Source organism: Lynx canadensis, chromosome E1 (assembly GCF_007474595.2).
Source record: "Lynx canadensis isolate LIC74 chromosome E1, mLynCan4.pri.v2, whole genome shotgun sequence".
In the NCBI taxonomy this organism is placed as follows: domain Eukaryota; kingdom Metazoa; phylum Chordata; class Mammalia; order Carnivora; family Felidae; genus Lynx; species Lynx canadensis.
The window spans coordinates 40,292,993-40,306,898 of NC_044316.2; the positions used below are offsets into that span (position 1 = coordinate 40,292,993).

General features: G+C 40.7%; 1 protein-coding gene across 5 annotated transcripts in view; it reads right to left on the reverse strand.

Moving 5' to 3' along the window:
• STAT3 (signal transducer and activator of transcription 3) overlaps positions 1–13,906 on the reverse strand; it is a 68,453-nt gene that overhangs the window by 26,882 nt on the left and 27,665 nt on the right. For all 5 annotated transcript variants that reach the window (XM_030295554.2, XM_030295556.2, XM_030295558.1 and 2 more), the window contains 3 exons: positions 5,332–5,482; positions 4,271–4,415; positions 3,311–3,409 (listed from right to left, as the gene is read on the reverse strand). In XM_030295554.2, the coding sequence (XP_030151414.1) occupies positions 3,311–3,409; positions 4,271–4,415; positions 5,332–5,459 (372 nt within the window). In that variant the 5' untranslated portion in view covers positions 5,460–5,482. The remainder of the gene's footprint in view (positions 1–3,310; positions 3,410–4,270; positions 4,416–5,331; positions 5,483–13,906) is intronic.

A 13,906-nucleotide genomic window follows, 5' to 3' on the forward strand; every position in this document is an offset into this window, starting at 1 on the left:
TGCACATGTAATCAGCCTTACGTCTTGGCTCAAACACAATCTCTCTCTCCGTGATACCTTCCCTGACTCCCTCAGTTAGACTTAAATGTCCTTTCTTCTATGTTCCTGCTACATCTTTGTCTTGCAAGAGAAAACAATGGTACACTTATGTTCATAACGGCATTATTCACAAGAGTCAAAAGGTGGATGTCACCCAAGTGTCCCTCAACAGACAAATGGATAAACAAAATGGGGTATACATACAGTGGAACATTATTCAGTCTTTGAAAGGAAGGAAATTCTGACATGTGATATAACAAGGATGAACTGTGAGGAATTACGGTAAGCGAAATAAACCAGTCACAAAAATACAGTGTTATGATTCTACTTCTAATAAGGTCCCCAGAGTAGTCAAATTCACAGAGACAGAGAGTAGAATGGTGGTTGCCAGTGACTAGAATAAAAGGGGAATGAAAAAGAGCTACTGTTTAATGGGTACAGAATTTTACTTTTGCAAGATGAAAAGCATTCTGGAGAAAGGTTGCACAATAATGTTACTGAACTTAACACTACTGAACTATACGCTTAAAAATGGTTACGATGGTGGGGCACCTGGCTGGCTCAGTCGGTTGAACGTGTGACTCTTGGTTTTGGCTCAGGTCATGATCTCACGGTTCATGAGTTTGAGCCCCACATCGGGTGAGCTCTAGCCCCGCTCCGGGCTCTGATTCTCTCTCCTTCTCTCTCCTTCTCTCTCTGAACCTCATGGGATTCTCTCTCTTTCTCTCAGAAAGAAATAAATAGGGATGCCTGGGTGGCTCAGTCACTTGAGCATCCAACTTCAGCTCAGCTCATGATGTCACGGTTCATGGGTTTGAGCCCCATGCTGGGCTCTGTGCTGACAGCTCAGAGCCTGGAGCCTGCTTCGGGTTCTGTGTCTCCCTCTCTCTCTGCTCCTCCCCTGCACTCTGTCTCTCTCAAAAATATAAAATAAAAATTATAAATAAATAAATAAATAAATAAATAAAATTAGATAAAATTCTTAAAATATTTATCCTGAATGCATTCATCTTCCTAAACTCTGGTTAGTTCCAATAGTTTATTTTTCTTTTTTTTTTTTTCTTAGCTTATTTATTTTGAGAGAGAGAGAGAAAGAGCGTGAGCAGGGGAGGGGGAGAGACAGAAGGAGGGAGAATTGCAAGCAGGCTCCTGTCAGCATAGAGGTGTATGCAGGGCTCGAACCCAGGAACCGTGGGATCATGACCCAAGCCAAAATCAAGAGTCAGACACTTAACTGACTGAACCACCCAGGTGCCCCTCCAATAGTGGTGTTTTTGTTTTTTGTTTCTTTTTAATTATTTCCCTTGGATCTTGTAGGAAGCCCTATCCATCTATAAATAATGACAATTTTGTCTCTAGCTTTCCAACATTTATGCCCTCATTCCTTTTTCTGTCTTACTGTATTGGCTGAATCCTTCAGAAAAACATTAATGGCAAGAGGCATCCTCAATCTTGTAACTGCTTTTAACGAGAATAGTTTAGTGTTCCATCATGTGCATACTGTTCTGTTTGGTTTCTGACAAATATTCTTTATTGTGTTAAGAAAGTTCTGACAAATATTATTTACTGTGTTAAGAAAGTTTCTTACTTCTTATCTAGAATGGACACTACATTTGTTGTGTAACAAAAATGAAGGTTTTTCTTCTTTATCTTACTAATTTTATGAATTACATTAATAGAATTCCTAATGTTGAGCCATCCTTGCACTCCTAGAATATAAGCCATGGTTGGTACCCTAACTAGAATACCAAAATCGTAATCATTTTCTTTACTTACACTGTCTTTTTTGGGTTTTGATATTAGGATTATTCCAGCCTCATAAAATAAGTTGGAAACATCTCTTTTCTTTCTAGACTTTGGAAGAGTTTGAATGATAACAGAACAATCCATACCATGAAAGTCCGTTAAAATACAACTTTTAAACCATCGGGCCTATTGGCTTTTTTTTTTTTTGGTGGGAAAGGGAGTGTACAGTTTTTTAAAAGTCTTTTTCAATATATATTTATGGTCACTGATCTATTTAAGTTTCGTTCTTCTTTTTTAGTATATTTTAATTTTATATTTTATTGCATTATAAAATTGTTTGATTTTTCTGTTTCTCCCAGACCACAACCTCCTCTAAAGCAAGGGGTCATGATAACTAGCACAACACAGTAAGATATATCCACACATACACACATAATAGATTGGATGTTATAGATATTTTAGATATTCTACATAGATAATATATTAGATGTTCTAGATAGATATGTCTATCATGTATCAATATAAGTGATATGTCTGTCATATAACAACAGAAGTGATGGGGCCAGTGGCATGGAACTGTTTCCCAGTGGAAGTTAGTGTCATGTTCTCTCTATCCCCTAGGCTAACCACATCTCTAGCTCTAGTGAGGATATTCTCAAACTTAAGCACAAAAGAGAAATGCACATGAACCTGAATGATTCAGTCTCAAATAATATCCAAGGTGGCACCCAGGAACAGTACCTTATCATACCCCACTTGTGCAAACGTGAACTGGTACAGTCTTTAGAGAAGGGAATCTAGATCTATGAAACTAAAATATATATACCCTTTGACCCAGCAATTCCATGCCTGGAAATTTATCATAGAGAAATCAAAGTGCAAACATAAAGTTGTATAGGGAGACATTGCAGTAGTGTTTATAATGGGGGGAAAAAAACCAGGATGAAGCAAATGTCAAAGAAAGAATAATTGAATAAAGTATAGCAAATCTATACCACAGAATATTATAGAGCAAATAAAGAAAATGAGTTAGCTTTACACTACTGGACTTAGAAGGATTTATATGACATGATATTAAATGAAAAAAGCAAGAGGCAGAGAAGCAAAACCATTTAAATATGATATGTGTGTGTGTGTGTGTGTGTGTGTGTGTGTATGTGTGTATTTTCTGTAATCTATATGAGTCTGGAGAAAGGTATGAAACCATATACACCACACTATTAATGTTGGTTTCCTGGGAAGAGATAATAAAGGAAGGGAGTGACATTGCAGATTTTTGTAAAACTTTCTTCCCTGTACCATTGTGTAATGTTAAAAAAAAAATTTTTTTTTAAAGGAGAGTGCATTATATACTCAAGAAAAAAAAATGAATTCTTTTCGTTGGATAGAAGAAAAAACACCAAAACACCCACTTCTACCATGGAGGTCGGTGCACACCCTAACAACTGGGTAAGAGCAAGCACATCTTTGAACGTCAGAAGGAAAGCACATCTTCAATAGTGCTTTGCTTCTTCCCACGGCTCACCTGGGCTGCAGTGGCTGCAGTCTGGAGCAGGCGGGACTCTTCCCACAGGCACCGGGCCACAATTCGGGCAATCTCCATTGGCTTCTCCAGATACCTGCTCTGTAGGTGGGAGAGAGAGATGAAAAGTAGTAGCAGCAGACTAAGGAAATGCGGATCCAATTTTGCTGACTTAAAGCTAACTTCCTCATAGATTGATGAGCATTACATCTACTATATGAAACAATCAAACGAGGGTCTCAGAGCCTGACCCCCACCAGTGGGAGATGAAGGGACGAACAGGAAAAAGATTGTCACAATGAGCTGTACACCTGTGACTGAAGACATGTTAGTCTGAGTCTTTGGACAGTATGTTATCCTGGTCAAAGGCAACAGACTTTGTCTAAGAGTATCCAGTTATGGTCAAACATTTAACATTTAAAAATAAGTCACTGGAGCACCTGGGTGGCTCAGTCGGTTGAGCATCCGACTTCGGCTCAGGTCATGATCTCACGGTTCGTGGGTTCAAGCCCTGTACTAGGCTCTGTGCTGACAGCTCAGAGCCTGGAGCCTGCTTCAGATTCTGTGTGTCTCTCTCTCTGTCCCTCCCCTGCTTGTGCGCGCTCTCTCTCTCTCTCTCTCAAAAATAAACATTTTTTAAAGTTTCTTAAAAAATGAATAAAAATTAAAAAATAAAAATAACTCATCTTCCTATGAAACCACTAGTTACTGATCATGTTATTAACATGCTAACACAATATAATTAACATAACAATCCTAGCATTACCTCAACAGACAAAAGAAGTGGATTTCAGATAAAGATGCTCAAGGGTGGGTATACAGAGGTTTGAGAAAGGGCTACTAGCTTCTCCTTTGATTGAAAGTACAAGATAGGATCTCAATACTTAGCCAAATGAGAAAAGAAATACTTCCTGGACAGAAAGTGAACACCCTACTCTGCGGGGGTCAAGTTTCTCATCACACCTGAAGGAACTGCTTGATTCTTCGCAGATTGTGCTGATAGAGAACATTCGATTCCTGTAGGAAACGGCTGTACTGCTGGTCAATCTCACCCAAGAGATTATGAAACACCAAAGTAGCATGTGATTCTTTGCTGGCCGCATATGCCCTAGGAAAAGGAAGAAGGATACAGAATGATTCTGAAACCTACACACACACATGTGCATGCACACGCATAGAAACCACCATCAAGGAGGGTAGAAAACAAGGCAAAGCCGATGCTTTAACCCACTCATCACTTAGATTCACCTTGCTGAGCAACAAGAAATATTATGAATTTGATGATTATTAACAATTATTCCAGATCCCAGTAGCCACTGTCAGAGTCTATATTTATAAAAATATTCAGGTGAAGTGGACAGATATGCTGTTGTGCTTTTAAATTCTTAGCTCTGAGGTCAGATTAGTAGTAGCTAATAAGCAATCCCAGGCTGGCACGGTCTATCTCCATCCTCTCTGCATCATCTCCCTGGCCCCTCACCAAACTCTAGAAAAACTAGGTCACAGGCCGGAATTAAATGAAAATTAATAGGTGGATCTGAACACATTAAAATGAAGGAAACAGTCATTGGAATTCTGTGCCATTATCTCCTCTATGAAAGAGTCTATTTCTCTTATCTGTGTCTCTTCCTATAACTAAAAGGGAATCAGAATTATGGGCCCGAATCTCTACCCATGCCAGAACTTTCATTGAGATAAAAAATATTTGTAGCACATGCCTGGAGTGTCAGAACACACAGAGGATCTCACCAAGTCAATGAGATCCAAATCAGCCTTCAAAACATCCACCACCAAGCAGGCTGCTTCAGTGTGCCAAGAGACAGTTGCCCGCACACACTTCTAATACAGAAAACGTTTTTACAAGACCGAGAGTACCTCTTTATCTCCTGATCTCTTTCACCCCACCACCTACACCCCTAAGTTTTTTGATGAAATAGGTAGCACAGAATGAAGCTACAGCACGTTACGTCTCTTGACTCAAACCAAAACCTGACAATTTGGGGAGTTTCTCAGGAAGGACTTACCAATCTTGACTCTCGATCCAAGGGGCCAGAAACTGCCGCAGCTCCATTGGGAAGCTGTCACTGTACAGCTGATGAAGCTGCTCCAGGTACCGTGTGTCGAGCTGCTGTAGCTGATTCCATTGGGCCATCCTGCGGGAGTCAGGGGTCCCAGCTGTAAACCAAAGTGTTCATACGGTCACTGCAAGCCCAAGTAGGAGTCAATAATCTAGAAACACCCCACCTACCCAGCACAGGCATCAGGTCTGCGCTTAGGAATAAAAGATGCTTTGGAAAGGATCCTGCGTGTTTCTCCCCGTGTACAACAATACGTACACATTCACAGTCTCTAACTCTGGAACCACATCGCAACTTCTTATTGGCTAGGATGTCAAGGTCAGCATGGCCTCTGCCAAGTTCCAGAATCCATTATCTACCAGAAGTATGTGAAGCTGAAAAATTACATAACTTCCAGGTTTCCACTTCCTCATCAGAGGAAGAGATCATAATTTCTATTTCTCATGGTTGTTGAGATATTTCCAAAGAACCCAGCCCAGTGCCTGGCACACAACAGATGCTGAACAGATGTTAGCTCCTTCCTTTCCACCCAGTCCCCCCTTTTCAGTGGGTGAACTGGAAGGAATATACACCAAACCCTAAACTAAAACCAAAATGCGGAATGTGGCTGCTCAGGGAGGACGGAGAGCAAAACTCAAGGAATACAGGTTTAAAAGTATAAGCAAGGACCTGCCTGGGATTCTCCCACTCAATGAAAAGTAATTTTGTTTTGAAAGTTCTCATTCCGGGATGAGAAAGAAGAGATGCTAAATACCAGGCATACAAGTTTTGTCCCCAGGCATACAAGCTCATGAATACACCAGGGAAATGCTCAGGTATGAGAAACCAACCTGGCTAATCACCTTTAGTCCTCTTTCTGAATAGCTTGGGTCACGGAAATATCTTTTTTTTTTCAAAAAAATTTTTAATGTTTGTATTCATTTTTGAGACAGAGAGAGACAGAGCATGACGGGGGAGGGTCAGAGAGAGGGAGACACAGAATCCGAAACAGGCTCCAGGCTCTGAGCTGTCAGCACAGAGCCCGACGCGGGGCTCGAACTCACGGACCGCGAGATCATGACCTGAGACGAAGTCGGCCGCTTAACCGACTGAGCCACCCAGGCGCCCCCCCTCCCCAGTGGTCTTTTATACTGAACAATGAACAATCTAAGGAACACCATCCAAAAGAGATGTAATGCAAGCCACATACAGAATCTTGGGTTTTCTAGTAGCCATATTAAAAAAACTAAAAAGAAACAAGTAAATTAAAATTTTTTAAATTGTTTATTTATTTATTTATTTTTTTTTGAGAGAGACAGAACGCAAGTGGGGGAGGGGCAAAGAGAGGGAGAGACATGGAATCCGAAGCAGGCTCCAGGCTCTGAGCTGTCAGCACAGAGCTCAATGTGGGGCTCAAACTCACAGAGAGTGAGATCATGACCTGAGCTGAAGTTGGACACTTAACCAACTGTGCCACCCCAGGCGCCCCACGAGAGCATGAAACTCTTGATCTCAGGCTTGTGAGTTCAAGCCTCGTGTGAGGCATAGGCTTACTTAAAAAAATAATAAATAATAAAATTAAAAACACTCAAAATATATAGTATAGGGGCGCCTGGGTGGCGCAGTCGGTTAAGCGTCCGACTTCAGCCAGGTCACGATCTTGCGGTCCGTGAGTTCGAGCCCCGCGTCGGGCTCTGGGCTGATGGCTCGGAGCCTGGAGCCTGTTTCCGATTCTGTGTCTCCCTCTCTCTCTGCCCCTCCCCCGTTCATGCTCTGTCTCTCTCTGTCCCAAAAATAAATAAACGTTGAAAAAAAAAATTAAAAAAAAATATATAGTATATATATACATATCTATGTAGATATATACATAGGTATATATATCTACGTAGATATACATAGACATACATATCTATCTACATAGAGTATAAAATGTTATCACTTCAACATATAACTGCATAAAAATTAAAGAGATACTTTACATTCTTCCTTTGGTACTGACTTCTCTAAATCCGTTGTGTACTTTACACTTATAGCACAGACCTGAGGTATTTCCCTCCTCATGTACCAAGGGCTTAAATTCCACTGATGAAAAAATTCAATAAAGCAAAGAGATGAGAATTTCAGAATGAGATATTTGCCCCAATCAGACCAATACGTTTCCACAAATAAATTCAATTTTCCAACAGCATTAGAGGGGAATTAAGTAAGTTTCCTGGGTGCTTGGGAATTTTTTTTTTTCTAAACAATGTCTTCTATCCTCTTAGGAACCTCCCAAACACGTTCATCTACCATGCCTTTGCGGTTGCCCCTCTCCTTGCCACCCCCAAGACCAACCTGCCACAGGACAGATGCTGCTTGGGCAGTGGTACATGTATACCAAACACTGGCTGGAATGAAAGGGGTAGCTGAGGCATTATAACCATGGCGTGTGTCACCCTCAATAAGAAATCAAAGGCCATTAGAATTCTCTTACAATATTCACATTAGGGCCGGGTTAAAATCTGCCTCAGAACTAAAAGTGTCAAGATCTGCCTTATGTTTCTCAGGATGTGATCTGCATAGAAATCTGTATAATATGTCAATTTATGTAGAGTCTACTGCACACAAATGTGTTGAAACTCTAGATTTACATTAATTCAATATGGGGGCCACTAGCCACATGTGGCTACTGAGCACTCAAAATGTGGCTAGTTCAAACTGAGATATACTGTAAGTGCAAAATGTACAGTGGGTTTTGAAGACTTAATACAAAAAAAAAGAATGTAAAATATCTCACTAATGTTGGGGCGCCTGGGTGGCTCAGTCGGTTAAGTGTCCGCTCAGGTCACAATCTCGCAATCCATGGATTCGAGCCCCGCGTCGGGCTCTGTGCTGACAGCTCAGAGCCTGGAGCCTGCTTCCAATTCTGTGTCTCCCTCTCTCTCTGCCCCTCCACCGTTCATACTCTGTCTCTCTCTGTCTCAAAATAAATAAACGTTAAAAAAAAAAATTAAAAAAAAATATCTCACTAATGTTGAAATGATAATATCTTGGATGTACTGGGTTAAATAAAATATATTATTAAAATTAATTTCACTAAATCTTTCTACTTCTAATGTGGCTACTAGAAAATTTAACATTACAGGGGCACCTGGGTGGCTCAGTCTGTTAAGCGGCCGACTTCGTCTCAGGTCACGATCTCACAGTTTGTGAGTTCGAGCCCCGCACCAGGCTCTGTGCTGACAGCTCAGAGCCTGGAGCCTGCTTCAGATTCTGTCTCCCTCCCTCTCTGCCCCTCCCCCGCTCATGTTCTGTCTCTCTCTCAAAAATAAACAAACATTAAAAAAAATTTTTTTTAATTAAAAAGAAAATTTAACATTACATATGTGGCTTGCATTCTATTTTTTTGGATACTGCTTTTCTTGTGTAACCAAAAAGCTATAGTTTTCCTAATAAAGGATTTAAAGAAAAATAGACAACTTTTTTTTTTTTTTTTTTTTTTAAGTACACTCTATCCCAATGTGAGACTTGAAGTCCCAACCCTGAGATCAAGAGTTGCCTGCTCTACAGACTGAGCCAGCCAGGGACCCCTAGACACTCACTTTTTATAAAATTCAGTGTTATAAATTGATAAAAAATAGACTAATTATTTAATTGCTTATCTTGGATACAAATGTAGAGCCATCACAGTCTATTCCCTGATGTTCCATGTTAGAGCCACAAAGCAACATCCCATCACACCTGCTCAATTAGAGATGAATGTTGAGGTCGCACATGAATGTCTGCATTTTCAAACCATTAAAAAAATTACAAGTTCTTGAAAATTGCCCAATTCATTTCAAGTCCACAACTCAGAGGGGTTTTTGTTGTTGAGGTTTTGGTTTTAGTGGGGAGACAACACAAATGGGATATAGTTAAGTAGTACAATAATTATGTCATTACTTAGACCAGAAACCAGTTACTAGTTTTTTCCCATAAAATTGAAGCAAAAATGACTGACGTTATGCTCTGCTTCTTAGTCTAATCACTCTAGGTAATATCGTAATAGCTATCCTATTTTTTTTTTTAATCAATGTAAATTGAAGGCAGAGAGCAGGTAGTATTTTTAAGGAGAACATGGGCAAAGAGTCAAATAGTGCTGATCTCCTTACAGGCTGCTTAGCTACAAACCCTATTTCATTAACAGCAGCTACAGGGCAATCAGCCCACATGCTCTTCATAAGAATTGCATATCCTTAAGAGATCACTAGCCAGATTGTCTACGAAAACCATTGCCAACTAGCTTGTGGCAACTGTTTTACTGGAAAAAGTTTTACAAGAGCCTACTTTATTTCACAATCTCAGTTCTGGTTTTCCAAATCACAAATTAATCTAAAGAGCTCCATGTAAGGTCTAACTAAAGTGTTTCTCATCTGCAGAATAGGGGGAAGCCTGTGATTTAATAACCACTTTCACTGAACAGCAGGACACACAGAAAATGATTTGCACAATTTGAATGCCAAGTATCATTCTGGGTGCACAGGAGAGAAATGAGTTCATTCCATACAGGGGCTGGCTTAGGGCATGACATCGGGCGTCGTTCTCTCAAGGTGTAAGTGCTAAGTTTAGGTTAGCAGACAGGAGGTGCCAGCATAGGAGGGGAACCTCAGTGTGATCGTGTTCTCTACAACTTTAGAGAAAAGAAAAATAAAAATGAAACAGTAAGTCACCAAAGACTTTCCGGACTTTTCAAAACAGGAATTTCTCAACCCCTTGGGGATAACTTACCAACAAGTCATAAAGCAAACAGCTATTGTCTAATGGGGAACTTATTACTGTAAAGATCACTAAAAAGTTTATCCAAAGTCACAGTTCTCATTTATGTACTGCATTCTAAGGAAACCAAGAGATGTGTTGAGAAACACAAATCAGGACTGCTTACGAAAGGGATTCATTACATCACTATATAAAACTTCATTTTAAATTCAGATTTGCAGTTCACATCCATGCACCAGTGCGTTTATGACACGGGCAGTGGAGTGAGGGGCCAAAGTGAGGAGAGAGACAAAACCCAGGGGCATACAACAATCCAAAACAGAAAGTGATCTAAAGATAATTTCTGTTCCACCTTGCAATGTGTCACAAGATTCTCCTTTGGGTGTTAGCCACAATCTATGTTCGAAATACCTGTATTATAAATACAGCATAGACATATTTTATTGGTTGCCTATTCTAACATCCTCTTTGCTGTTAGAAAAGGCCAGTGACTAAGGCAACCAAAGTGTAAAGTAACAGAAATCCAACAGATAAAATCACCCAGGGGCGCCTGGGTGGCTCATCCAACTCTTGGGTTTGGGTTCAGGTCATGATCTCATGGTTCGTGGGTTTAAGCCCTGTGTCAGGCTCCACACTGACAGTGCAGAGCCTGCTTGGGATTCTCTCTCCCTCTCCCTCTCTAAAATAAATAAAATAAACATTAAAAAAAAAAAAGGGGAAAAAAAAGATAAAATCACCCATATCCTACCATTCCACTCTCCAGAACTACAATTGCCATGTTCATGTAATACCTTTTAACCTACTCAGAGTGTGTATATATTTTCTCTCTTCTAAAATATTAGGGGTGGGGTGCCTAGGTGGCTCAGTAGGTTAAATATCCAACTCTTGATCTCAGCTCAGATCTTGATCTCCGGGTCATCAGTTTAAGCCCTGCATTAGACTCCACACTGGGCATGAAGCCTACTTTGAAAATTAATTAATTAACTAATTAATTAAAATATAAGGGGTACCTAGCTGGCTTAGTCGGTGGAGCATGCAACTCTTGATCTCGAGGTTGTAAATTCGAGCCCCACATTGGGCTAGAGATTACTTAAAAATAAATCTTAAAACATTAGGACCATTGTAATTTTACAGCTTTATATTCACTTTTAATTTTTTTAAATTTTTATATATGTATATAGAGAGAGAGCATGTGAGTGGGGGAGGAGGCAGAGGGAGAGGCAGAGAGGGAAAAAGGGAAGGGGAGGGGAAGAGGGAGGGGGAGGGAAGGGGGAGAGGGAAAGGGGGAGAGGGAAAGAGGGAGGGAAAGAGGGAGGGAGGGAGGGAGACGGAGAGGGACAGAGAGAGAGAGACAGAGACAGAGACAGAGACAGAGAGAATCCCAAGCAGGCTCCATGCTTAGCACAGAGACTGACAAAGGGCTCAACCTCACAACTGCGATATCATGACCTGAGCCCAAAATCTAGAGTCAGACACTCAACCAGCTGAGACACCCAGGCACCCCACAGAGCCTACGTTTAAATATTACAACTTTAGGGTGCGTGGGTGGCTCAGTCATTTAAGCGTTCAACTTCGGCTCAGGTCATGTTCTCGCCATTTGTGGGTTCAAGCCTTGCATCAGGCTCTGTGCTGACAGCTCAGAGCCTGGAGCCTGCTTCAGATTCTGTGTCTCCCTCTCTCTCTGCCCTTCCCCTGGTCACACTCTGTCTCTCTGTCTCTCAAAAATAAATGAATGTTAAATTTTTTTTTAATATTACAGCTTTACCTATTTAACCATTTGTAATTTAACTATTCATAATTACCTTAGACATTAAGACTTTGGAATTTCAAATTAGAAAAAGATAATTCAAAATAAGTATGCTTGTATAGTAAACATATAATATCGTTGCTTACAAATCCAAATAGTACCTTTATAAGGTAGAAGATCAAGTGTTTGCCTTTATAATAAGTTTATATATAAATCTAATTTTAATTTCCTTAAAAGACAAAATATTAACAGCTGAGTGCCCAATCCAACTACACCTATTGTAATATTCAAATATATTTAGTTACAAATAATAGGATTTGCTTTAAAGTCAGAAACCAACTCTTCCTTGTAAAAATGGACACTGAGATCTAAAAGAACGTGAATTATAGTTCCCTACTAACGTGACAAATTTGAGTATATAGAAGAAGTACTAAATTACTGGGGAGTAGAACTCAGAAAAGTGAGAAAAAGGACAATTTTTTTTATTAAAAAATTTTTTTAATGTTTATTTATTTTTGAGAGAGAGACAGAGCATGAGCAGGACAGGGGCAGAGAGAGAGGGAGACACAGAATCCGAAGCAGGCTCCAGGCTCCAAGCTGTCAGCACAGAGCCTGACGTGGGGCTCGAACTCACAGACCGTGAGATCATGACCTGAGCCACAGTCAGACGCTCAACAGACTGAGCCACCCAGCTGCCCTATATCATCCAGTCATCTTTGACAAAAGGATTCCGAGAACTATGAATTACCAAGGTCTCCAGTTATTTCAGATCTAGTAAGTGTCAAGGAATTTCTTTCTTTTTTTTTTTTTTGATGTTTCTATTTATTTCTGAGACAGAGAGAGACAGAGCATAAGCGGGGGAGGGGCAGAGAGACAGGGAGACACAGAATCAGAAGTAGGCTCCAGGCTCCAAGCTGTCAGCACAGACCCCGATGGGAGGCTCGAACTCACAAACCGTGAGATCACTACCTGGGCCGAAGTCAGTCGCTCAACCAACTGAGCCACCCAGGCGCCCCTCTTTTCTTTTTTTTTTAAGTTTATTTACCTATTTTGAAAGACAAAGACAGCACAAGCAAGGAAGGATCAGAGAGAGAGAATCCCAAGCAGGCTCCATGCTGCCAGCATGGAGCCAAACACAGGGCTTGAACCCATGAACCTCCAGATCATGATCTGAGCCGAAACCAAGAGTCAGAAGCTCAACCAAACGTGCCACCCAGGTGCCCCAGTGTCAAAGAATTTTTTAAAAATGGACGTATTCTCCATACTTGATTTGGGATCGGCACCATATTTGATCACAAATATCTCAGATGAAAGGCGCAACAATATAAACATAATTCCCTCTAAACTGAAAGTAACACAATTAGACAAGCTTCATCAATTACTCAGTACTCAGTTTATGGTTGAGGTTGCCCGATCACAGGTCTGAGCTCTGGATAAAAACCACAAAACAGACCAAGTGTGTGCGTCACTTGGTGACACTTCCACTCCCCCAACCAGACAGACTCCGAGGCAGGGTGGTGTGAGGTCAAGCACAACGGGAGGCTCTGACACTGGATGGGCCTGGGTGCAAACCCTGCCTGCCATTTTATCAGCTATTTCTTTTAAAGACATTACTGGACTACTGAACAGGCTTTTTCTTCAGTAAAATGGGGAAGGACCGCTCTTTTGGAAGACTTATAAAAGTTAAAAAAAAAAAAAAAGAAAAACAAATAAATAACAATGGCTTTAAAGCATGTCCCCCATGTGTTGCTGGGGGCACAGTAGTGCTGGCTTTTTCCTTCCTCCCACAACATTCCTTTCATGGGTACTTCTTATGCTAAATCCACTTCCTCAATGCCCTGGGGAACAGATTAATGTATCAGATTAGCCATGTTAAATAATAAAGTCAGTTTACCTTGCCATGTCAAATGCGTGCATTTTAATGGGTCTTTGTGTCCTATGCTGAGGGAGGGAGTTTGTAACACTGTGATTTAGTGTAAGTATGTAACAGGAGAAAAGAAAGACAGGAGGGTCCCATGGCTCTTTGATCAAGTTATCTCCTTACATAGTTCACCTAAGGAT